Source organism: Protopterus annectens, chromosome 8.part0 (assembly GCF_019279795.1).
Source record: "Protopterus annectens isolate FY-2018-M chromosome 8.part0, PAN1.0, whole genome shotgun sequence".
Classification (NCBI taxonomy): domain Eukaryota; kingdom Metazoa; phylum Chordata; order Ceratodontiformes; family Protopteridae; genus Protopterus; species Protopterus annectens.
The window spans coordinates 1,946,308,731-1,946,335,052 of NC_056741.1; the positions used below are offsets into that span (position 1 = coordinate 1,946,308,731).

Below are 26,322 nucleotides of genomic sequence, written 5' to 3' on the forward strand. Positions count from 1 at the left end.
TATGAAAATGAGGTCTTCTTTTTTTAAAGCACTCAAAAACAAGAGTTGAAACCTTCCATTATTATGGAAACTTGTAAAATACTTCTGAGAAGTAGTAAAAAATGTTAGAGTAAAGAGGCAGTTCACAAGATGAAGCATACCAATTGATGCATATCCACTTAAGGGTAACACCTATATCCCTCTTTCTTAATAAACTCTAATAAAATGAGGCATACCACTTGATGTGTATCCACGTAAGGGTAACACTTTTAGCCCCCTTTCTTAATAAACTCTCACAAAATGAGGCATACCATGTGATGTGTATTCTGTTAAGGATAATAGCCCTTTATAAAGATACATCCTAAATTTTTATTTTTAAATAAGCTATACTGCTGTAAGTAAGTTATGTGGTTATTATACAAAGATTTTTAGTGTGCTACTATTAATTATACTGTAACATGTCATGGACTGTTACATACAATTGTCACATTCAACACTTTTAAATCATTATGAGATGTACTCTTCAGCTGATTTGCTATTTCTAAAAAGATTTCCACTTTTATGCAGATATGTGATCACTATCAGTGCAGTTTCCAGTTTTCTGATTAGTGTTTCCTTATAGGAAAACTTGCACAACTCTTTTCTCATATCCATTCCAACTCATCTGGTTTTCTCTCACTATAATCTGGTAACTCCATATTTGAGTTAGTGTTGGCTTTATTATTAGTTAACTGTTGTGTAGAATTCTCATCATGTCTTTCTGAACTTTTCTATTGTCTTCATAACATATCTTACTGACACAACTTCAAAATAAGTCACTGGAATCACCAACAGCCTCTACAGTCACCATTCTGTGAGAGGAAAGTGTGCTCATCAGACCCCTCTGTTCATCCCTTTGATTTAACATAACTGATGTACTACTGCCAATGTTGTATAAGTGTATTTTATTTCTTCTGTATATATGTGATTCAGAACCTTGAATTAAGTAAAATCTTGTATCTGGTGCATTTCATTGAACAAATTATTTTGTCTGACCTCGAAGCACAATTTGTTTGTTACTTGCACTATCACTCTGTCTTTTTTATATAATTGAAAGTAGTTTGGCCTTTCTGTCACAACAGCACTTCTTGCTCTTTTCCCTTTCAACAACTCTATGGCATTGCATTTGAGCTCTGGTGTTAGCAAGGAAGCAGCTGCACAAAGTTTGCTCCTCAGTCTTCTCTTTGTTAATAAATGAGTCGGTGACAGCCCTATTCATTGCAGTGGCAAATTTCTATATTGTAACTCAGGCATCTATCGTTTCAGTTCAACTACTTCTTCATCAGTTTCAGCAGCTTGAATCATCCTTTCTACTTGACTGTTGCTTTGGGGTAGGGTTACCACCTGTCCCTCTTTGCGAGGGACAGTCCCAGTTTGGGCAGTTGAGTCCTGCAAAAAAACCTAAAAAATGGCAGATGTCCTGAGATTTTAAGACAAAATATATTTCTTAAATGTTCTTTAATAGTTGCATAAAACAGTTATTTTGTATATGGAACACATAAATATTATATGAAATAGCATAAGCAACTTAAATGCTACAAAAATAAGCTTTTATTTTGTCAAAAAAGTAAATGTCTGTCCTTTTAACTGGTCATGGGTATGTTTTGTCCTGCAAAATCTCACATTTTTACAAAAAATGTCCCAGTTTGGGCATTTGAAAAGGCGGCAACCCTACTTTGGGGATACAGTGGAGTTGTAGTAACACACATAAACTCCCATTCCCTTGTAAACTTCTTGAACTTATAACTGACAAACTGAGGTTTATTATCACAGGACACTGTTTCTAGTATTCCATAGCTTCAGAATATGCTGCTGAGAACACTAATCAAATCTGTGATCCTTGTTTCTATTTACATCAGTAAATTTACATTAATAATCCATACAAATCAGGAAATAACCATCAGAGAAATGAAACAAATAAATTCTAACCGTACTCTATTGCAGCTCTTTTATTTCATGTAACATTTTTCCCTTAGGTTTATGATTATAGAGCATATTGCAGACTAAAGTTTTTCCCAACTATATCTGCATTGACATTTTTGGCCAACAGAGTACATCATATGCTCTGTTCTTGCACTTGACAAAAACCAAGTGCAGTTTGTGGGTTTTCGTCAGCATAGATTCTCTTAGCTGTTAGATGTTTTATTAATTTTTCCTGGCTTGAAATTGAGACCTAGAATACAATTAATCTCACTTCTGTTTGATGAATATATACATATATTCTTGTCATGATCACTGCTGATTACTGATGCAACTATTATTTCATAGTGAATTTCTGTCCTCCCTTATAAACCTCCTAATAGCTATAGCTTTGCCTTGTGACTTGGGTAGCTACAAAATAACCTGTAAAAGTTCCATGTCTTCATTTAATGGGTCTTCTTCTGTTGTTTCATATAAGTTCTGTTTGACAAAACACAGTGTGCCTTTAATTGCCAGGTTTGTACTGGAGTGTGAAATCATACTTTTCAAATTAAATAATATTCATTGGAGTCCAGAAGGAGTTTTGTGTAATGACTTTCTGAAAATGCTATGCAAAAGCTTGTGATCACTCTTGAATCTCATTGGCTTACTGTAAATTCACTTATGACTGTCTTCTAGCTGCTACATAAGTGCTATTGCTCTTGTTTTTCTAGTAGCTGTCTTTAAGCCTTTTGACACTAGAAAGTGATCATTGTGCTTCAGAGTGGTCACACAAATCTGCCATTTTTCCTATTCAGTTTCAGATTACAATGTCTCAGCTGCCTAGTGACTAAACCAACTTAAAGCCATGCTCTTTTCTCGTCTTCCCCCACACCAGCAATTCAACAGTTATATTAATTACACTATTAAACCTTCTTGAGGAAGTATCAGTGGCACAACAGTTAACACACTCACCTTTGGTACAGAAGACTGTACATTGTATTTACACACCAGGTAGATCAATTGCTGACATTGCAGTGCCACATTGGGGGGCTGCTCTCCAGAGTGTGCCTTGGGATGAGGCATTAAATCATGACCCCATCTGCTTAAGCTGGTGGTAGTTCAGGTGGATGTAAAAGATACTATGGCACCTACTGAAAAGAGTTGGTGAGGTTTCCTGATGCCCTAGTCAAATTTCCTCTACTAGTATAAATACCACCTTGGGTCTCCCTTGAAAAGAGACTACTAGCATAGTGGGACAAACCCGGTCAACAAAGGATAAATAAATAAATAGATAAAATAAATTCCACAGTCTGTGATACAGCTCTCTGAAACACCTCTGGTGAAGAAAAAAAAACTGAAGGGTAGACTGAGAAATCTGTATCAGCCTTGTGGTAAAATGAAAGTACATTACTTCTTGCTTGTTTCCATAGATTTAGTCTGCTAGAAAACCTGGTTAGCATTTAATACATAATGTATATGACACTTGGAATAACCAAGACTGCCTGTTTAGTGATTAGAAAAATAATTATTTTTTCAGGTCTTGATGGTCTCTGTAGATGCTAATCTTGTCTTGTATCACAGCTGTAGCCATACCATTAACTTGTTCAGTAGACATGATTTTTTAATAACCTCACCTAGATTCTCTATTCTTTTAAGCCATTAACCTGTTTGCTCTCTGTCTCTCTCTCTCAGACCTATTGGCACTCTTCTAAGAGCATAGGCTGCCACTATTTTATTTGGAGATATTTTAATATGCTATTTTCCTGGCCAACATTTTAGCACACTGAGCAAATTTACACATATTTTGCAAGATATTATTACTTGTATCTGATTCTGTAGCTTTGTAATTATATCGCTCAGTTTACTGCTTGCTTCATTAACATTTAACTGTTACTGAAGCTGTTATTAGGGCCTAACATTAGTAAGAATGTTCTGTAAAATGCTACAGAAAACAGTCAAGTCACCATTCCTGGAACCAATGAAGTTGTTGGCAGTTCAGATATGTGAATGTCTGTATGATTGTATGCTATTAATTTGTTTCAGCATACCACACTTACATGCCAAATGGCCAAATTTACTTGGTTGTTTCTCTGTATTTTCCAGAGACATAACATGAAGTAACACTTTGCATTACTTATTCTTGTAGTCACGTATCACTAGCATCTGACCCACTGTTTTTATTTTGTGTCCTGAATATATCAGTAAAATACACATTGGCCTTTGTATTCACACTGTGTGTCTACCACTGGCCTGTCAGAAGCATGATTTATAAAGCTGAGTGGCCCTCCTGCCATGCCATGGTCTAACAGGTCCAACCAGGAAATTGAAGATATTGGTCTGCACATGGAGGTGCCCTGTACTCCCTAGTAACTGAACCCCCTCTTCACACAGAGGCATTCAGACATGCACACCCACATTCACACACACACACACACACACACACACACACACACACACACACACACACACACACACACACACACACATATACACAAACACGCACACATATGTGAGTACATAAACATACACACTTGACACTGACACACTGTGACATATACATAGGCATAAAGACACTGACATGCGCATCTGACTGGTACTGGTACACTGTCTCAGAAAGGCAGACATCCATACAGACATAACACACACACACACACACACACACACACACACACACACACACACACACACACACACACACACACACACACACACACACACACACACACACACACACACACACACACACACACACACACACACACACACACACACACACACACACACTCCCCAGAAGCCCTGCTCCTTGTCCATTTCCTAACAGATGCCTTGTACCTTGGACAGTTCTTAACATACTTACTGCTGCCAAAGTGGCACAGCATATATGTGGACCTCCAAAGTCATGGCAGGAGCTAATTCACAACAGATTCACAGCTAAATTGTCATTGTGCAATATGACAGTGATAGAATGGAGCACAACTATTATCCTGTTGGTGAACTTAGTTATGTCACTGTGTTGGGGGGTGGACCAAGTATGGATGTGACAGTGAACTGCAGTGCAGTTGGGATGTGCTGTTACATCCCATGGTGTTTTCCCCTTCCTACTGGAAGTGTCATTCTTTGTGAATGGCAATGCTATTGCAAAGCTGTGTTAGGCAGAGCAACCTATCACTATCCCTTGGTAGTCAGGCTGCTATGCTGTTTGTTATTGCATTATTGTGGTCTTCTTTCCCTATTCCACAATGTAGTCTTTCATATATATATATATGTCAAATCATGGAATATATTGTGGCTCACCATCTGCTACCAACTGCATACCTAGTCTCCTACAGATATGCAGTTGCATATATCTGCAATCTATTGTGTATTGAGGGGTCTGAAGGACATCTGTGAATTATGTAGGGCATGATATTCAGGTTTTACAGCATAGCAGCCCTATGCAATTACTTACCATGATTATGAATAGTGCCCCGATTTTTAAATAGTGCCTTGTAAGTTTAAGGCTTGAAATATAAGTTCTGACAAAGTAGTACAGTTTGCCCATTATCTAGCTGGAAGCCAACCACTTTTGCTATTAGCAATAAGAATTAGATTTTCTGATTAACAATCTCTCTTAATACTCTGTTAATAATGCACTGAACTTTGTTTCAGCATTTTAATCCTGCCTGTAAACATATCTTCATTTTTCTTGAGGTTCAGCTCTGTTTGTATAGAGCCTTTGTAATGTACTCATCATTTCTTATATACTTTTGTAAAATGTATTTTGCCAACAAATAGTCTACACTTAAAAAGACCCCAGTGGATGTTAGCCTAGTATGCACATATGAACGTGTATGCTTGATGAAATGCTATACAATTTTTTTTCAGGTGTGTAAATGACACCCTAGTTTATAAGGCTTTAATTCTAACTGTGCTAATCCTTTTAAGCAACATAATAGGTATATTTTAGCTTTTTTGTGCCATCATTTCTGCTACAATAATGTGCTTTCCCTTTATGCTTCATTCTCACATTTTCATTGTTGTGCATAAATCAAGAGCTTTGTTTAACATCAGTTCTAATTTTTTTCAATAGCTTGCCTCTTTCTTGGTCATTTTAATGCCATGAACAATTCTAGCAGTGATTAATGAATTTTGCAACTCATTAAATTTATTTTGTTTGCTCTTTTGTTTCACTTAGTCAAATATGCATTAACTGTTTCCTGTGCACATTGAGTCTTTGTAAAAAAATAAATGACAAATGTTAGACTTTACCTTTGCCCCTTTTGCTCATAATATATTTCACATTTCTGTCTTATGTCTGCTATGTTGTCTCTTTCTTTCTCTTTGACATTGAATGTATTTATGGCTTCCTTTCTTGTTACATGTAGGAGTATGACATATTGTACTCTTGCTTTTCCGCAGGTCCAGTTGCAGTGAGATACAGTTCTTATATTATCCAAAGCTTCAATTTTTGACAAGTTACTTTGCAGTTTGAGACACAGTATTGCTTGCAGTGGATTTATATACAGCTCTTGCTAGCACAAAAAGTGAGAAAGGATGGTGGTTCAGCAGTTTTTTAAAAACTTGACAGGAAATATATTTTAATAGTAAGCTGTTGTTTTCAGAATTCAGAGATGAAAAAATGGGATGGCAACTAGTTGGAGTACTACTGACTGTAATACTTAAGTCATATATCGTAGTGGAAAAGTTGATGTTTAGTATTTTGTGGCATATCCAACAAGCCAAAGAGCATTTCTGGCACTGAGGATTTCTGTTGTATTTTTAAACATGTAATATACTTTTAGATGTTAACAGTTGAAGAACTTTACTGCAACTGTCAAAATAAGGCATAACGGATGAAGTGCATACCCTTAAGAATAATACCTATTTTAAAACTATACTCTGCATAACCCTTCAAATAAGAATTATAGCAGCAAAGTCAAGAATTAAAATGTATAGAGTTAAGTAATTTCAAATTAAATCAAATAAGCAAGCTTATGAACAATGATTAGAGTTCCAGTAAAATGTCAAGTTAACAGACAGAACACCACAAGGAACAGATCAAACATTCACAAAGAATCTGCAGAGCTCAGAATATATGCACAAGTATAGCAATTTAAAACTGAAGTTAAATGAAAGCATTCAATAAAACCATCAAGGTTGATGAACTTCAGATCCGTAGTCCACAGTCTTGAGTTCTCAGTCATGGCTATGAACCTGGTGCCATTATACATACAAAAATGTGCAGTCATTTGGATAGCCAACCCAGAAGCAACATGGACTCCCACATACTGAATCAATTTACAGTAGAGAAGAAAATACTCTCTATTATCACACTTTATACCATCATCACCATCATCATTATCAACTGACTATCTCTCAATTCAGTGCCACTCTCTTACCTTCTTTGACAGTCATGCCTGACTGTCACAAGTCTTCTCTTATGCAATCTATGCTTCTGTTTTCTAAATGCCCTCATTTCCTCTTGTCTTCTTCCTGTCTCTCCCAAATGTTCTTCACTAGCTCATCTTCTGCTTTTGTGTACATGTACCCAAACCACCATCATCTGTTCTCTTTGATCTCTTCTGTAACTGGGGCTACTTTGGTTTCTACTCTGATGCTCTCATTTGTTCATTTGTTCCACATTGGGTATCCATCTCAGGCACTTCCTCTCTATCACTTCTAGCTTCCTCATCCTGTCTGCCTTAACTGCCCAGGCTCTTGTACTATACAGTAGTACTGGTTGCACCACTGTTTTGTACACCTTACATGTCAGTTTCTTTGGCATTCTTCTTATACATACTACTCATGACACTCTTTGCCCATTGGTTGTAGCACCCTGATTCTAACTTTTTCCTCTTCATTCAGACTTCTGTTCTCCAAAACCCCTTCCAGATACTTGAAGCTGATAACCTGTTCCTCTGTTTTCCATTCTATCTCACTTTTCACCTTCTTCTGATTCCCTCATTTGCTGCCATGACAACTGTCTTATGTGTGCTCAATTTCATACTGTGTGCCTTCAGTTTTGCATTCCATTCCCCCATCATTTGCTGAAGTTATTGTTTAGTGCCTGCTTGTAAGGCTGCTTTGTCTTTTCAACTTTATCAAGCTGTCCCCTCTGGCCTGTTTGTTAATGTAGTTCATCACCAGTACGAACAACTGTGGGCTCAGAGCTGAACCCTGATGCACAATGATTCACACTGGGAACCCCACTGTGAGTCGAACACTGTTCATACTTGTGTCATTTGACATTCTACATATGCTGCACTAATTCTATCAATGTTTCTGGCACTTGGAATCATGCCAGTACTGCCTAAATCAGCTTTCCCGGGACTTTGTCGTATGCATGATACAAGTCTAGGAATACCCAGCTGGACTTTTTTATGATTTCTAGCTTCTTCTTAACTATCTGTCTCACTTCAAACATCAGGTTGGCATTACAGCATCCTGATCTAAATCTGAACTGCTCATTTCCCATCATACGTTCTACTACTCTGTATATTCATTCATCACTCACCCTATTCAGCACTTTCATACAGTGCAACAGGTATCTGATACCTCTATACTGCTCAAAGTTGTGAATGTCTCCTTTTTTCTTATTCAGTGGCACTAGCATGCATATTCACTAGTCACATGGGATATGCCTTTTTCTCCTTACTACTGAGAGTACTTTCTGGAGCCATTCCCCCCCTAACTCACCCAACCTCTTGATTTTATCTGCTGTGACTTCATCTGAGCATGCTGCTTTTCACGACTTCATTTTCTGTACTGCTGTTCTTACTTCTTCTAGGGTGGGCTCTTCCACCTCTTTCATTGTAGTCTTTGTCTGGGGCAGTACAGCGTCTGTATTTTCTTTTTTCTTTTTTTTATTCAGAAGCTTCTGGAAGTACTTCTTCCATCTGCCTTTAGTGTTCTGTGGCCTGGTAAGCAGGTTGTTGCTAGCTAGCATCCCTTATGAAGGGTGTCTGATGACTATCTTCTTTATATTTTCTGTCTTTGCCTTGCAACCTGATAGACTGTATCTCACAGCAGACAAAAATGGAAAAAATAAAATTACTGTTCAGACTGGATGTAATATGTTAACTTTGACTTACTTCTTAAAGTGTACAGAATTGCAAACAGTTGCCTAGAAATAGACAAGACAAAGTAGTTTGAAAGAGCATACCAAACTCTCCTTCATTCACTGATATGCCACAAATATTATTAGTAATACTGTCTGTAATTAAATGTATGCCCAAACAGAATTCCAAAAGGAGAAGAGTCCATCTGAAGACAAATGTATATGTTTTACTTTGTAAAGTTATCAACAGTTGTCAGCACAGCTGGGCTTGGGCACCGGCGAACCCTGAGGTCACTGGGGCCCCTTGTTCCTGGAGTGCCCCCAACCGCAGCATTTTTATCTTATCTTGATATTGTGTAATGACTGTCAAACCAATAAAAGCTAGTACAACAGTCTTGTATACTTAATAAACCAGGTGGGTAATAATAACTCTTTATTAGTATCTCCTTTAAAATTTAAAGCTATCTCTGGTTATAGTGACAGTGTTTTATCAAGTAACAGGGTTCATAATTCCATTAAATATTTTACCACTGACATAGTGCCCCTGGCTTAGTTAAACCTTGCTGGTGGGCATTCTCTTCACTAAAACTAACAACATAGTCAGCTTTTGGTACCCACAATACCAGTGGCTGCAAGGGGTTGCCCTTTATTATTCTTGACTGTGTGGGTGCCCCACCAAAGCTGCTACTGGTTGGGGAAAATGAGAAAAAATGTACTAATTTCCTGATTCCAGTCTTTAATCTGAACAGGGCTGTGATATGACCCTGTTAGGATAAAGCTGATAATGAACTTATAAGCACGGTAAGCATTAAAGAAATCAGCAGCATGACTGATCTCAGTGCAAACTTGGAATTTATGAAAAGCTAATGCTTCCAATCTTCAGTGATGGTTTTCTCTTTCAGGGAGTTTTATAAATACCATCAGAACACCAGATGTTATAACTCTCAACTTCTGTGCTAAAGAATTCTGCACAATGCCAAAAATAATAGCAGAATAAAAGCTCAAAATCAGGAACATGTTTTAAATGTTACTCTATTTCAATTAAAAATTTAACAGAATAACATCTTTTGCATCAACATGCATTTTTTGTACAATAAGAAGTATGAAACTCTGATGTCTGAATTTACTGACTGTCTGTAATCCTGAATAATTTAGAAGCAAATCATTTTTTTATGAAGTACAGAGCAAAATTATGATGTAAAATCGAGTCAGGACTGTTGAAATTAGAGACAGTGACAGGTATGCATTATTCCTCAATGAGGTAAATAGAACTGATTTACTCCTGCTGTTGTTTGATAACTGCTGAAGAGCAGTCACTGATCTGGTGTGGCAGCACCAGTGTTGCACAATGTATTGCTGTTTGCTGAAATAAATAAAAAAAAAACTAGTATTGCTATGGCTTATGCTGTGTGTGTGTGTGTGTGTGTGTGTGTGTGTGTGTGTGTGTGTGTGTGTGTGTTTATCTAAAAGTGTCAAGATTTTTATCTGTGCACATACCCAATAATGCTGGGAAACATACATTATTTTTCTGGGTAAAAAATGCAGCTAACAAGTAATGTAAGGCACAAAATAAATCACAGAACATTCAGACACTTAGATCTTCTAGGACTGTGGTGGCCTCCATATCCCAAACTGTATAAATGGGCACAGCGATCATCCTTGACTGTGTGTTACCTATAATCAGAAATGCACCAGTGCAATAAGACTGTGATTTAGATGAAAGAAAATAGCAGCTGTATGCTCTTTTCTGCTGCACAATAAATAGTGGACATGATAGCACTGTATGTTTCTGTAGTATTATGTCCACTATGTAATGTGTCGCTACTGACCATTAGCAGAAAGCAAGACATTTCCCATAATACAAATGTATTGCTTAAAGTAATTCATAAAAATCTAAGGTTATTTAAGCACGCATGCATACTGCTTTTTTCCATTTTCATAAATGTGAGGGATCTACTGAACGGACATCTCCTATTGGCTGGGGCATGACTGCATCATTGGTGTGGTTAGAACACTTACATTACAGCAGTCAATATGATTAGTGTTTGTTTTTTACCACCATACAACAGTGTTTTTTCCAGTTTTTGAATTTTACTTGTACACTGATGAGAGAAGGGGGGGGAGTCTGGTCAGCTTCATTACAGATCATCCTGTGGGTGTTAATTTGTGGATGTGCTTTATGCACAGAGTACTGTGGCTACACAATAGGATAAGGCTGCATACAGGGTCTTGCTCCGTTGTGTACAGTGTTTCAAAATTGCAAAGGGATTTGCTATGCATTTCTAATGTGTGCCAGACCTACTGCGGGGGGGGGGGGGGGAGGGCAAAACATTTAGAAATTTGATTTGAACATCTCAGGCCCAAAATAATATAACTTAAACTATATATTCCAGTTGCGTATACTAACTCTTAAGTCATGAATTAAATGTGCAAAGTTTCCATATCTAAATTACTGTTCTGTCAATTAGCCTGTATGACACCTGAATATGAATGGAAAACCAGCAGCTGTAAGCAGTTGTAAACCAATACATCTAATGTATAAACCATGTAAACCATGCTGTTAATAAGCAATCATTTCAAAACTCAACAAACTTAGCTTAATAAAAACATCAAACAAACTTATCTTAGTTGAAGTGGAAGAACAACCCAGTTTACTTTTCCTTTTCTTCCAAATTTCTCCACTGAAATATACAATGGTTTTGACTCCTTCTCTTCCTTTGTTTTTACAAGTGCCATAAGATCTTTAATGCTTGAACTATTAACATATCAGGCAGATGAGATCAGTATTTAATGTCCCCTCTGAAGTATTTTGGCTTAGGATTGCAGTTCCCTCTTCATGCTGCCCTACTCCTTTAGTACAAGAGTATGAATCCGTTGCTGGGTGTGGGGGAAGAACCTTAATCATCTAAAGTGAGTATGCAGTCTGCTCCTCCATTGACACTGCTTGCCTATTTATAGACTAATGTTTAGTAGCACTTTATTTTATGAATCGACTGATATAACTTTACCTATAATTTCTTCAAACACTTTTTAAGTAAAATGATTTCCTACATATATGACTGCCCTTTTATCTTAGCAGCATTTGTCCTTCTTCCAACAGCACTTTAATGCTGAATATGTTTATTCGGACTCTGCTGCTTGATATGAAGCTAAGTTTGTCTTATTTTTCCTGGCATAAAACTTGTTTCATAGCTGAGGGCAACTATAAATGCAGCCAGGTAGTCAAGTATCTGAAGGAGACATATGTCATCTTTGCAATGAAGCTGCACAGGCTCTTCAATCTGTTACTTTTATTTGCTGTTTAATATTTTAAGAATAACATATACATTATTGTATAGCTGTATAAGTATGCAAGTGTTTTGTATTACTACAGGTATGCATTAGTCATTTTCTAGCATATAGTTTCTTTTTTTTATTCTAAAATTTATGTCACATTGTTAGATACTGCTCAGTCACTGTTGACTTTTCTAGTATTTGTTTCCTTTAGCTTGAGCCATGAATGAAAATGGGTCAATGTCAATAGGTTACCTCTCCAGTTAACACATTAAAAATGATGAGCCTTCTTGTCAGTGAAGTTTTCAATTAGTTTCTTCTTTTCTTTATTAGTATTTCCATATCAGTCCCCCAACCATCTAAGAGCTAGGCTTGAGAGCAAGTGTAGGAGTTACAGATACAGGATATCTAGAACCCAAATGTGCTGTCTTCTTTCATCTCCTTGCATTCTCCCCATTATATTTTAATAGTATCCAGAACCTTAGCCATGTACCTATAGGAGTGAGATAGTAAAGGCCCACTAGCAAGTACAGCTGAGAAAAAAATATGCTATAAGATTGGTTTTGCAATAATGTACAGTTAAAGTACATACAAGTTTAATGTGGATTTATTTATTTAAAATGGATGACTAGGAGTATCCAGCTGAGCAGTACAATTTTCATTGAAGCCATGGGGGGAAAGCTCTAGAAACAATTGTTAAACAGACCTAAATATAATGTACATCAAGAACAGTTATTGATTAGTTAATAAACTTACATGAATCAATGCACAATAAAGAGAATAAAAATACTAATAGTTCATTCTCAGATTAACCACTTAATCCATTTCAGAATCATGGGGAGACAAAGGCTACTCAGTGGGTGCAAAGCAGAAAAAATGGGCCTGCACAGAGCATAAGCCCATCACAGAATGCACTAATGTACCTCTATACACTCTCACTTTATCATGCATAGCATGCACACCTATAAGTAGTTTGGGGGATCACTAGTTCACCTATGGCATATCTTTGTTATATGGGAGGACACTGGAGTACCCGGTGAAAACCCCTGAAGTCAGAGAAAATACATTCATCCTATGCAGTCAAGAAGGGAACTGTAAGATAGCACTAACCCATGTGCCACTGTGCTGCTGTAGTAATACTAATATGAATCATTAGCAGTAGTATTAAAAGAATAGTACGCAGATTTTATATATATATATATATATATATATATATATATATATATAGAGAGAGAGAGAGAGAAAAACAGCTGAGTTAAAATTATTACTACACACAGTACAATTACAGATGGGACAACTACAGAAATGCAAGAGGAACAAGTATTGAATATACTGAACATCAGAAAGAAAGATAAACAAAAAATCTAACAAATAAAAATGCAAGTCATTGCTTTCTACATTATTATCAGGTAACAGGAGTTAGGTGTAAAAGTTCTAATTAGAAGGTACGCATACAAACATAATTTTCATGCATTCCCCTGATGGTGTGAAGACTGTCTTTTAATGATTTTTTAAATGCATACTTGGAAGATATTTGCCAGTGTGCAGGTAGAATCCTATTAGAGTGTCGTTTCACTTATGCTTCATATTGATATGTCTAACAGACTAATAATTCAATCACTTAGCAGTATCAGCATTTTGAATCATGCTGCACAACTTACACAGGGCTTGATAAAGGACCAAAGCCTTGTAGGCTGAAACACTTCTTATTAGCACAGACAACTCTTATCAAGTCATTACATTTATGTCAATGATTTCCTGCAAAGAAATGTGTATAAATAGCTTTTACTCATAGGATATTGAAAATATAAGAATTCTGTACATATATATATGTATGTATATATATCTATATATTCTCTTTTTTCATGCAGGCATACAGGGAGGTCTTTGAATACTTCATTGAGGATTTCAAAACATACAAACCATTGCTATCTGCTATAAAGAATGAATATGAGATAACCTTGGGTAGGTCATTTGTATTTGCATTACACTATGAATTAACCTGCCTTGCTTTTGTGATTCAATACTGTTATTTAGAGTTATATATTTCCACACAGCAATGTCAATTTTGGCTATTAAGATGAGTTTTTTTGAGTCACGACTTTTGTATATGGTCATAGATGTTAGAAAATATCATATTTAGTATATAAATCAGTAATACAATGCATATCGAATAAAAATAAAAAAATATTGAGTTTGTCTATAAAGGAAAATGAACCAACATTGCCATTTACAGTATTTCTACAAAACGTCACCCCTGCACTGACATGAAACTCTCTATCATTTCAGTTTTAAGAGTAAATGAACTGGACAGAAACTTTATTTATTTATTTACTTACTTTTGTTTACCAGGAAAGTGCAAGTTGGTCATGCAAGACTCCTTTTCAGAGAAGGCCTGGGGAGAAAACTTCCATAAAGAATAGGGGAAAAACATAACAATGAGCAGAATGTACAGAAAAGTTCCAAAACTAGTATAAAAATTTGCAATTGACTGTATATGTAACAATGTTGTAGAATTTACTCTTAATAGTGGGAAAAGTCAGACAAGGAGAGAAAGGCAAAAAAAAGTGAGGACATAAGGTAAGAGTTGAGGAAAAGTAAGGAACATATGGCTAAGTTAGTGGGATAGTGTACGGGAGAGTAGTAGGGTATGGTACTTTCTGATGAAGAAAGGAAAATTAGGCAGGGGGACATCTGCACATGAAAGCCACAAAGTTAGGAGGTGGGATTTGAAATTAATTTTAAATATTTGTTTACTGATATTTGTCAAAGAGATACAGGGAGATTATTGTAGATTTTAGATATGTAGGTTGAAAGTAAGGAATCACAAAAAGTGTTTTGTGATCTAATGGTTGTGGCAAGGAAGACATCTTTGAAGTATAGTGATCTAGATGGAGTGTACCACTGCATAAGAGATTCAGTGGCTGGGCATTTGTCTGGGTAGTAGAGGATAGTATGTGTAATCTTTTGTTGAGAGTAACAGAGAAAATTAAGGGGCTCCATTCAGTCTAGCTTTTTTAAAACCAGTCAATGGTGGGATGTACTGCTCATTTTTGTGGTAAATTTAGCTATTTGTAGTAATATTGCCCCACTTTATTTAATTAAGCTGAGTGAATGTTTATGAGAATAGGAGAGGCACAGACTAGAATAGGTAGGAGATAGCTTGTTGCTCTGGCTTTGAATGTTCAGTCATGTAATTAGAGGCTTTGTAAAGAGGATCCAACTTTTGCCAATATTTTTATTGTTTATGGGTGTCAAATATGAGTTCAACATCAATAATATTTTACAGAAGCTTGGTTTGGGAGATTATTTCAAGTTGAGTACACGCTGAGTATTACTAGAAGAAAGAATTTTGAAGTTGACTTTCTATTCATGATTTGGGAGTGAAAAGCATTAATTTGGTTTTGTTGGGATTGAACAGACATGGCTGTGCAGATGATAGTTAAATCATCAGTGTACTGAACTAATTGAGAGCATCTTGAGGGAGAGAAAAGTTGTTAATAAAAAGACTGAATAGTACAGAACCAAGAATGCATCACTAGGAGATTATGATGGTTATTGGCATATAGTGGGAGAAGACTTGGTGCCATTTTACACATTGTGTTCTGTCAGATGAGTAGTTTGCAAACCAAGACAAAGTGTGTGTTTAGAAAAATACAAACATTGAAAGGCAGCTATACCATGTATGTCCATATTGTAACTTTAAGCTTTACATTTTTCTCTATTGTACAAAATCAGCCTGCTTTGTAGCTGGAGATTTTCTCCCTGAGCCTCCACTGAACATCCCAGTCAGACTACCTCAGCAAAAGCAATAAATATATAAATAAATTATAAATAATAAAATAAAAGCAAAGTTCAGACAGTATTTGAAGAAGCTTGGGATGAGACACCATGTCAAAAGCCTTGGAGAGGTCTAAGAAAGTGAATGGGACAAATTTATCTTCATTTCTTCCTTGGGTGACTGTACTGAGATAGGGTAACAAAGCTTTAGTTGTGCTGTGATTGGGTTGGAAGCCATACTGTGTGGGAAAGAAGCTGTTATTGTTTAAGAGGAGATGAAGAAGTTGTGTGTGTGTACATTTTTCCAGGATTTTTGAAAGGGATGAAAAGTTAGCAATTGGGCAGAAGTTGGATAGTTCCACACATTTTCCCCCTTTGAGCAAGTGGAAGGATGTAAGTTTATTTTCATAGTTTTGAGACTGAGGCTTGTTAGAATTGATACTGAATAAGCTAGAGGTTCAGCAGCATTTTTAGGAATTCAGCAGTGAGACTACCTGCAGCTAGAGCATTAGGTTTTAATTTATTGAATAACTTTTATACAGTTTTGCTTGGAAATGGTTAAAAAGAAGAAGGAAGGATTTGAGGTAGAGTAGGTGGCAGAGATGTAACAGAGTTAATAAAGTGGAAGATGAAATTATGCACTTTGTCAGGATCTGTCATGTTAGGTAGAGCATGTGGCCGAGTGATTTTACCTGTTTTATTTTTTTTAGTTTGTTTATAGATGATCAGAATTATTTTGAAATGGATATATGGGAATCTTGAAGTGTGCAGAAGGGTTTTTCTTGTCACACTGGATACATTTTTTGACAAATTACACAATTACCTGCAGCTTTATTATATGGACTGAGTTCTTTGGGTATGCCGTATCTTCCCGGCTCTATTTCTTTATCTCATAATGTTCTGTGTTTCATGTGCTAACCACAGTGCAAGATTTGATCTTACTCTTTCTCTTCTTAGGAAAGTGCAAGTGTTGAGAATGGAGAGGAAGAGATTATTGACTGCTAACACACTTTGTCTAAAGGGATTTACTGAAGATAAGACCAATTACAATGCTTGAAAGAGATATGATTGAACTTTTTTGACTGCAAACATAATTTTGGCTCATTTATTTGATATTTTTGCTCCATTCAGATATGGCATACGTGAGCTGGTGATCACTTAAAGAACCTGCAAGTGAACTGACAGCAGGTTTTCTGTCTAGGTTGTTGGCTAAGATCCAGTATAAGGTTATATGATTGTTGGAATTTTTGTTAAATCTAGTAGGACGGTTGACCAGCTGTGTGAAATTGAAGAGATTTATGGAACTTGAAAATGTTTGTTTATTTAAGGATATCCAGTCTCTACTAAAGTCTCCTAGGATAAGAGCTTCAGAGGTGATTTTGTGAAGCCACCAATGAATGGATGTCTTAAATTAAGGATAAGCTGTTTTTAGGGGAAAGTGTATTGTAATTATGCATATAGATTTTCTAGTGTTAATTTTTAGCAGGGAAACTAAAAGTTTGGTATTATTGAAGGGTGGTATATCACGGTGAAAGGACACATGTTCAGTAGATGGAGTAAATAATAGCAACTCAGCCACCCTTTTTTCCTATGCAGTCTACTCTGATGATGCTGTATTCTGAAAGAATAGCTTCATCTGTGATTTCTGGTTTAAGCCATGCTTCAGTCACGGTAATGATGTCAGGAGTGTAGGTGGCCTTCCAGGCATGCAATTATGGGTGTAGATCTGAGAGACTGTGAACATTTATATTAAAAGATTAAGACCAAGTTTGGCTGTGTGTGATACTTCAAGAGGAGGTATGAATGGAAGGTGATGTGAAGGTATGTTAGCTTGGGTGGGTCCAGGATCTGTGAGAGGTGATAGTGTTGGGCAGTATTTGCTCTGCTATAGCTGGGTGTTTGCTGATGAAGTAAGAGGTGTCATTTTTGGTAAGGTGAAAGAATTAGGTGCTATGGGGATTTGGGAGAATTTCTTGAGATGTAGGACTTTGCAATCATACAGCAATCCAGTAATGGCACTGAAATGGTGTATGGGTATGAGATGATGTTGGTATGAGTAGGGATCATTTAGTAGATTGGTTGAAGAGTGGAGATGGTAGGTTATTTTGGATATGCAGACCAGAAGAATGGTGATTAGAAAGCTCTATGGCATTTTAGTGTTTTGTTGTGGAGTTCTGTTATGTAAATTTAGATTAACGAAGTATGATTACCTATGCAGGAAAGTTAGATAAAATGTGTACTGAAGGAAGGGAAATTGGAGGGTAAAGAATTGTCAACAGGAAGGATGCTGTGTATGGGTATAGGAGAGTGACTATATTTTGCTCTGAGAATATACTACTGAATTATGTTTGAAAATAAACTGTGGTTTAACTATGGTTAACCAATGATGAGTGCTTTTAATCAGTAGCCTACTGGGAGAATATGTATTATATGAATAGTTGTTTTAGGTTGATATTATGTAATAAAATGTTAGGGTTACCCAGCGGTGGAAAGCATAATGTACAGAGTAGAAATCCTATGAGGACATTAGTTGTTACTTATTTTATGTGTTTTGTATTCAGCATTAATATATCTTCAAGGAGAGAAAATAACGTATGTTAAAATGGGTGGAAATAGGGTAGTGTAAGTGTAGAAATCCAGGGGGCAGCTGGGGAATTGGGGGTGAGAGGGGAGCAAAGCAAGCTTTACTCATGTTCTGGTGGGAGCCAGGCACATCATGCCTATGCAGATAGTGAACTCTGACCAATCAGTTCATTAGAACTGGTCATGCAGGCAAGGAGCCTGTCCCTAGAAATAAGAAATAAAAAAATCACCAACATATAACATGTATTGCTTTAGAAAGAATTCTAGAGAGAGCACCTATCTGAATATATACAGTACAGCAACATCTATATTACGAGTATTGCAGAGGTAAGAAACACTGCCCAGATTAACCATAATTTGATAAAGTGCAAAAAAACTTCCAGAGCAGTTGTTATGTACTTTGCACTTAGTAATACACCGTATTAGTAAACTTTGGGAACTAGGCAATTATCTGTGTTTCTCAATTATTACCAGACAGACCTTCAGATAACCTAAAGAATCTAGAGGGTTTACGATTCTACATTGTGATTTTTGGTATCCATCAGAAGCTGTCTGGCACAAATCTTGCCTGAGGCCCTTGCTCTTGAGCATTATTATTATAATGTAAAATCTGCAATAAAATGTAATTGATTGGCATAGGAAGTAGCTAAGAAGAAGAAAGACTTTAACCTCCGAATCCATTTGACCATGAAGGAACTTGATGCCCTTAAATTCCCATTGGAACTTATTGGTGCCCGCATAGTATTTCAGTTCCATTTTAAAGGCATGGATTAATGGTCTGAGTTTAGCTGGGAGGAGTTTTTTTCCATAGTCATGAGTCTTTGAGATATGACATTGTCACATATCACAGTACAGTTGAAATTAATTTTTATTTGAGACTCCGCATTCCCTTGTGTTGAAGTCACTTGGGGGTATTCTGAACAAAGGATTTCAAATAGTAAAGGGTCCTATAATTCTCTGTATGTCATGGCAATAAGGTACAGAGAAGAGAGAGAATTGCTGTAGTCTTTAAGTATAAGACAAGCCTTAAAACATTTTGACCCTTTTTGTAATGAATCCTTATATGTTCACCAGTTACACCAGATGGTGTGAGAGTAGGTTACAGAACAGGATACAAAAATCTATAATTAATCTTTCAAGAGTCATATGCTGGGGAAAATACCTGCCTGGCATAATTTCTGCTGCACCACTTATGCATAATGTTTAGTGCCATTTGAAGAGATGTGGTGTCAGTAGGCTAAGGACAATGCATCCAAGTTGGGAGTCAAACACATTTTGTCCAAGAAGAAACCATCATGTTTCCCAGATATGAAATGCCTGCAAATTGAAGTCATTGTACAGTAAGCTTATTTAACAAGAATAAGGGATTTGACTGTTCAAGACCTCTTATATCTCTACAAATCACCATCCAGTGAATACTAGGACCAGAGATCTGAATCTGCTTCAGCAAATAAATAAATCACTGTAGTGAGACAGATTTATTATGCAATGACTGCAAATCAAGGTGGAGAGTCAGATTCATCATCTGCAACAAATTTACATTTCAGATCAAGCAATATGACACACTGTCTTCCTTTAAAAAGGAGTTACACAACTGGATGGGTATTCACAAAGTCATGCCTGGCATGGCAGGCCAATTGTCTTTGAGAAAGAAAGATAAGGTCTAAGGGCAAGTAATGGCAAGGCATAAATGGCTACATTGCCCAATCACCTTGTATTTTCTATGACTTCCATGATTTCTGTAACCACAGGATCTGAACTGCAAGTCAAAAGTGGTAGACATCTATAAAAAAATAAAGTGAAAACCACTCTGTCCTTGTACAGCTGTAAACATTTTTACAACAAAGCAGGAAATGTGAGCTGTACATCTGCAGCAGTGTCAATGTCAAAACAGGTAAAACACTTGCCCTTGGTGTAGAAAGCTATGGGTTCTTTTCCAACACCATTGCTGCTGCTGCATTGCAGCATGGGGGAGTCGGGGGTTGCTACACTCTTGAGTATGTTGTCCTTCAGATAACATGTTAAACTGAGATCCCATCTGCTTGAATTGTTGGTAGCTGAGGTGGATGTAAAAGATCCCACAACACCTATCAAAATGAGTAGGGGTCCTTTATTCATACAAAGAAGATATTATTTACAAAATGTTTACATATTTACAAAATTAAAATTCTCCTTTTTCACATTTTTTCTTATTATACATCCATGCATTATCATGTCACGTTTTATCCTTATTGCACCCCCACTCCTTTTTCATAACCACCATCTGATTTTACTCAAAATCACTGCCAAAATCCATTTTCCATTGAACATAATTTCATTTATCATTTCATTCCATTTAATCCAAGTTACATAAAACAATTATCTATTCTTTTCACATATTATTTACTTCTGTTCTTATAATATCTAGATTTAATCCTGTCTCTAAGAAATTTTCATTACATAACTTTTCCCACAATTTCACTAACTCTTTTACATTTTAAATACACATGTTTAGTAGTTTTCTCTTCCCCCACAATATAGGCATATTATATTTTTCTTTTTATATGACATGTTTCCTTTCACTGATAATTCATATATTACCAGTGTCCACAAAAAATCTTGGCATTCTACTTTTTATTACACCATTTATTTCTTATCTTATAGCTTTAATTTTACCATCTACTAGCTTTTCCCATGGTTTGACAAAATAATATGGTATCATTATATCATTATACCATATTTTTCTCTTTTTCAGTTTCATTAAGTTTTATTTTCCCTATTAATATTTTTCCTGATAACATTTAATGTTTTCATTTATACCTTCTTTTTCTCTTTTACTCATTTTTACCATATCCCAAAATTTGTCATACTTACATTTAAACATTTTCCACTAGTTCTTCATCTTTTTCATTTATCAACACTTTATATAACTTTAGTGAAGCAACATATACCACTGGGTTAATTAACCCTGAACCTCTTTCTTCTTTATTTACATACAGAATTCTTAATTTTACTGGATTCTGTCTAGAACACCAAATAAATGAAGAAATTGTTTGCAATAATTAATTTTCAAACTTTTCAAATACCATTGGCAAAGTAAATGTTGTTGTTGTTGTGTCTTTCGGCTTTTCCCAGTTAGGGGTTGCCACAGCGGAACTCCGGTCCGCTAATGATTGGCAGTTGATTTTTACATGCTGAGTTGCCAGCCCTAATGCACAACCTTCAAAATGAAGTTACGCCCATTCACGCATGTCTCCACGCAGAAGACGCTCTAGCTGAGAGTTGAACCGGGCAGCATCTTACTGTGAGGCGACAGCGCTAACGCAGCACCACCACCACGACCACTGGCAAAGTAAATACACTTGCTAAATATATTTTCCCATTAAAACTGAATTTATCAAATGAACCTTTTTCCTAAATGATAATCTATATGTTTTCTAGAAAAAAATAAATTTATTTTAACTGTCCTATTATTCTTTCCCATTGAATTCTACTTACATTCTTGCTTCCAGATTTGTTACCTAAGATAGAGATTTAATTCATTGTAAAAATATATTCCCCCATATTAACCACTTTGCCTAATCCTTTACTTTTTTCTTTGTTTAATGTCATCCCTATTGCTTCTAAACATTCATTTAAGTAAAATATTACTTTTTTTAATCTGCGTTTTTTTATTGCAATTACTATAATATCATCTGCATAAGTTAACAAAACCAGAATTCTTAATCCCTTAGGTATTCTGTACCCTGCTTCCTGCATTTTATAATTTACCTCCCCTACAATCACATTTATAGTTAAAGCAAAGAGTATACAACTCATTGGACATTCCAATTGTACACCTCTCCTCATATGTACCTCTTTACTTAGCCAACCATTTACTAAAAATTTTACATTATTATTTCTATAGGCAGACATACAAAATGTCTTCATTTTCTCACTTACATTGTTTCATTATTTCCCATAAAGTGTCATGTTCTGTTGCATCAAATACCTTATTAATATCCCCATCATATGTTTAGCTTCTTCTCTTCTGTTTATAATATCATCCAGAATCTCTTACTATTATTAACAATTCTCATCATTCCTTCCCTTTTATGCTGTATATACTGTCTTCTATAACACTTAGCAACTTTGTTTCAAATCTGTTCTGTATTATTTTCATAAAAATCTTATAATCATTATTGTCCAATACTATCAGTCTCCAGTTTTTCATTACATTTTTTCTTCTTTCTTCTGAATAAATTTAAGTATTCCACTACATAATTCTTTGTAAATGAAACCTTTATTTAAGCATTCATTCAAAATCTTTAAGAAATTTTCTTTTTGTCATTCCATTAAATTTTTATACATTTCATATATGATTCTATATTCGTTTGCCCTAATACATTATCTAGCTCATGTAGAGAGATAATCTGTTTTTCAAATTATTTGTTTTCTTGTTCTGAAAACTTTCTTACTTCCCATATTATCTACAATTGAATCTTTTTTTTTTTCTTTAAACATGTATTGTACATATTCTGGTACTATATTCATAATTTGTTGCTGTGTTCTTTATATTTTTTCTTTTTTAATTCCTCTCATCACACTGCTATGTTATTTTACTATTTTACTAAAATATGCAGGTATGTTTGTTTTCCCTTGTATAAAATATCTTTGTTTAAATAATAACGCTTTAATTTTCTCTGGATTTTTTTCTATATAATTATTTTTCTTTATTGAAATACTTTCTATAATTGTTTTCTAAGTACTCCAATGCATCTTTATACATTGTCTTATATGTTTCTTTATTTATTTTTCTTACATCATACTGCAGTTGTAAATAACACCCACCATTCAGATCAATTTTTATAAAATATTCTCATAGTAATATGATCCCTCCATAGCTGCATTATTAATCTCTTTCCTTCTTCATCCCACATTTTCTCATTTATCCTTTTTATTACTTTGCCAGTTTTGTGTAGTCCTCCTTATTTTAATTTATCTCTATCCATATTGCAAGATGATCTGAAAAACCTGTTTCAATTGCTTCTCCTTTCCCTACATTTAATCCTTCTGGTGTTATGATTTAATCTATTTTGATTCTGTAAACACCCCTTCTGTAAGTTCATGAATGTTTATGCCAGAGTATTAATTTACCACATCTCACAACTTCTAACATTTTTCTTACATTGTTTCCTTTTTTTACAATTCACTCTTAAATTACAAATAAAATTTCATGTCACTATAATATTCATATTTATCACTACATAATCTAAAATTCGGTGAAATAAACTTTTTCCTTCATTGCAAGTAGCATAAGCATATAAGGCTATAATTCCATGTATTTTTTCTTTCCATTTTAAATCCACAATAATCTTTCCATTCTTATTAAAGATGAAGCTAATATTTTTTACAGAATATTCCTATTCTAGAACACTGGTCATTTTCCAAGTTCCAAATGATCTTACCCACCCCTCCCCATATTTTTTTGGGTTGTAATCTCTCTTCGCTTGTTAAGAATCTTGAATCTTCTAAAACAATTACATCTATATCACACTTATTACACCATTCTAAACCCCCTGTACATCTTACTATATTCTTAACACAAGTCACATTCACAGAAAGCCCTCTTCCCTTTTCCTTAACTTTCCAGAAATTGTAATCTTATTTTATTTTTCATCCATTTCCTTTCTTTTTCTTTTAACTTATCCCTATAAATTTTCTTTTCCTATCTTTACCCTTTACCAATATTTTTCTCCTTTTGCTTCCAAATTGATGTCTTGCTCTTTAGTTATTTCATAACCTTCCTCCATTACTTCTTTTTTCTTCCTGCTTTGTCTTCTTTATCTAATTTATCTTCTATTTCACCACTTTTAGTGTTTTTCTTCTTTTTTTCAATCACTCTTATTATTATTTTCAATCTTACAATTCATCCTTAAATGCTAAATTTCATTACCTTTATAACATTTCAATTCATATTTTCTTGCATCATGACCCAGTTCCCCACAGATAAAACATTTCCTTTTATCACAGTAATTTATCAAGTGTCCTTCTTTTCCACAAAATAAAACATGTTTTAGGTTGTCCCTAGTATTTTAAAATACACGTATTTCCTTCAACATTTATCATACTTGGAATATGTATGATTTTTGCCCTTTTTTATCTTTAGCATGATATTACATTCCATTCCACCAGTCCATAAACCCCTTTTATCATAAACCTTTGCACTGTCCAGTACTTCTTTGCATAAACATTTCAAATGTCCTTTAGTCTCGCTTTCTACTTCTGTTCAAAATTGTACATTAATCTTCTTTTTTGCTTCCCTGGTAAATGCTTTTATTACATATAAGTTCCAAATATTACAATTCTTTTTTTTCATATTTCCCAAGGAAATTTTCCATTGCAAAAACAGTCTCAAATATAATGTCACAAAATGTCTCTTTGTTTATAAGAATAACACAGTTGTTACCTCCTGGGCTTTAGCACCCAAAGGAATCATTAAGTTGTCCCAAATTTCATACCTATCTAGTTCTTTTTCTTCTTTGTTTTGAATCCTCACTACATACTTCCTCCTCACATTGTCTTCTGATTACTTTTTTTTTCTGTTGCTCCCCTGATGCCTTATTTCGCTTTTTCTGCATAGGATATTCTTTCCCTTTCACAATCATTTTCAGGATAGACACTGCTTCATCTATTTGCACTTTATCCATAGTGTGATCACAGGAAACATTTATTTCATTTTCTGGCTCACTCAGCAACATTTCTTTCACTATATCATCCCACATCCCTCCTAACTGGAGGGTTGTAATAACATAGACTGGCTTGTCAGCTTCTCTTTTTTGGTTTCAGCAAACAAGTATTGCAGTAAAATTACTTCAGAATCCTCCACAGTCTTACTGGTACTCTCTACAGCAGTGATGTTTGCCTCCATGCCTTCCTCCATCATCTTCACATCATGTACCATCCTCCCAGTTGCTCCTGCACTAGGAATGGGACATGCATTCTCACTCATTGGCTCCATTACTATGAGTAGGGATTCTTTATTTACATAATCCATAATTATTTAAGCAGTCAATAATTCTTTACATTCTTAATTATTGACAATATAAACATTATTTTTCAATAATTTAATATACATATATATATATATATATATATATATATATATATATATATATATATATATATTTCAAATCACATCCTCTTTTCCTCTTTTTACATTTTGCTTCATGAAATAAATCATATACTTTTTAATTTCAAACTCCCACTCCAATTTACACAACCAGTACCTTATTTTCTTCAACACCATTGCCAAGTCCCATTTTTCTTTAAACAGAATTTCCGTAACCCTCTGATTCAAGATCAACCATAGCATAACAAATTTTTTTTATGAAGACTTTGAACCTCTTTCTTACTTTTGTTTCTATAATACCCACATTTGATTATATCCATGTCTAAATCATTCACATCTTTAAATCCATTCACATATTTATTTCCTATAATCTTTCTCCATAACATTTTTGATCTCTTGCATTCCAGAAAAACATGTTCACAAGTTTCAAATTTCCCAAAATTTAAACATACTCCATCTTTTATACTTTTATATGGCATATTTGCCGTTACTCGTAATGTTTGTATAGGCAGTCTCCATAAAAAATCTTGACTTTCTATATGTCTTTTACATCTTTTCATTCTTGCAATGTCATTCCTTTTCTCAATGTTTAATTCTTTCCAAGAATATATCCTATAATATTTTCCATAATCCATTCATA

General features: G+C 35.1%; 1 protein-coding gene across 2 annotated transcripts in view; it reads left to right on the top strand.

The window, feature by feature from the left end:
* The window catches only part of TSNAXIP1 (translin associated factor X interacting protein 1), a 1,644,878-nt gene that overhangs the window by 746,466 nt on the left and 872,090 nt on the right, over positions 1-26,322 (top strand). For both annotated transcript variants that reach the window (XM_044081465.1, XM_044081466.1), the window contains one exon: positions 14,101-14,194. In XM_044081465.1, coding sequence (XP_043937400.1) covers positions 14,101-14,194 — 94 coding nt within the window. The remainder of the gene's footprint in view (positions 1-14,100; positions 14,195-26,322) is intronic.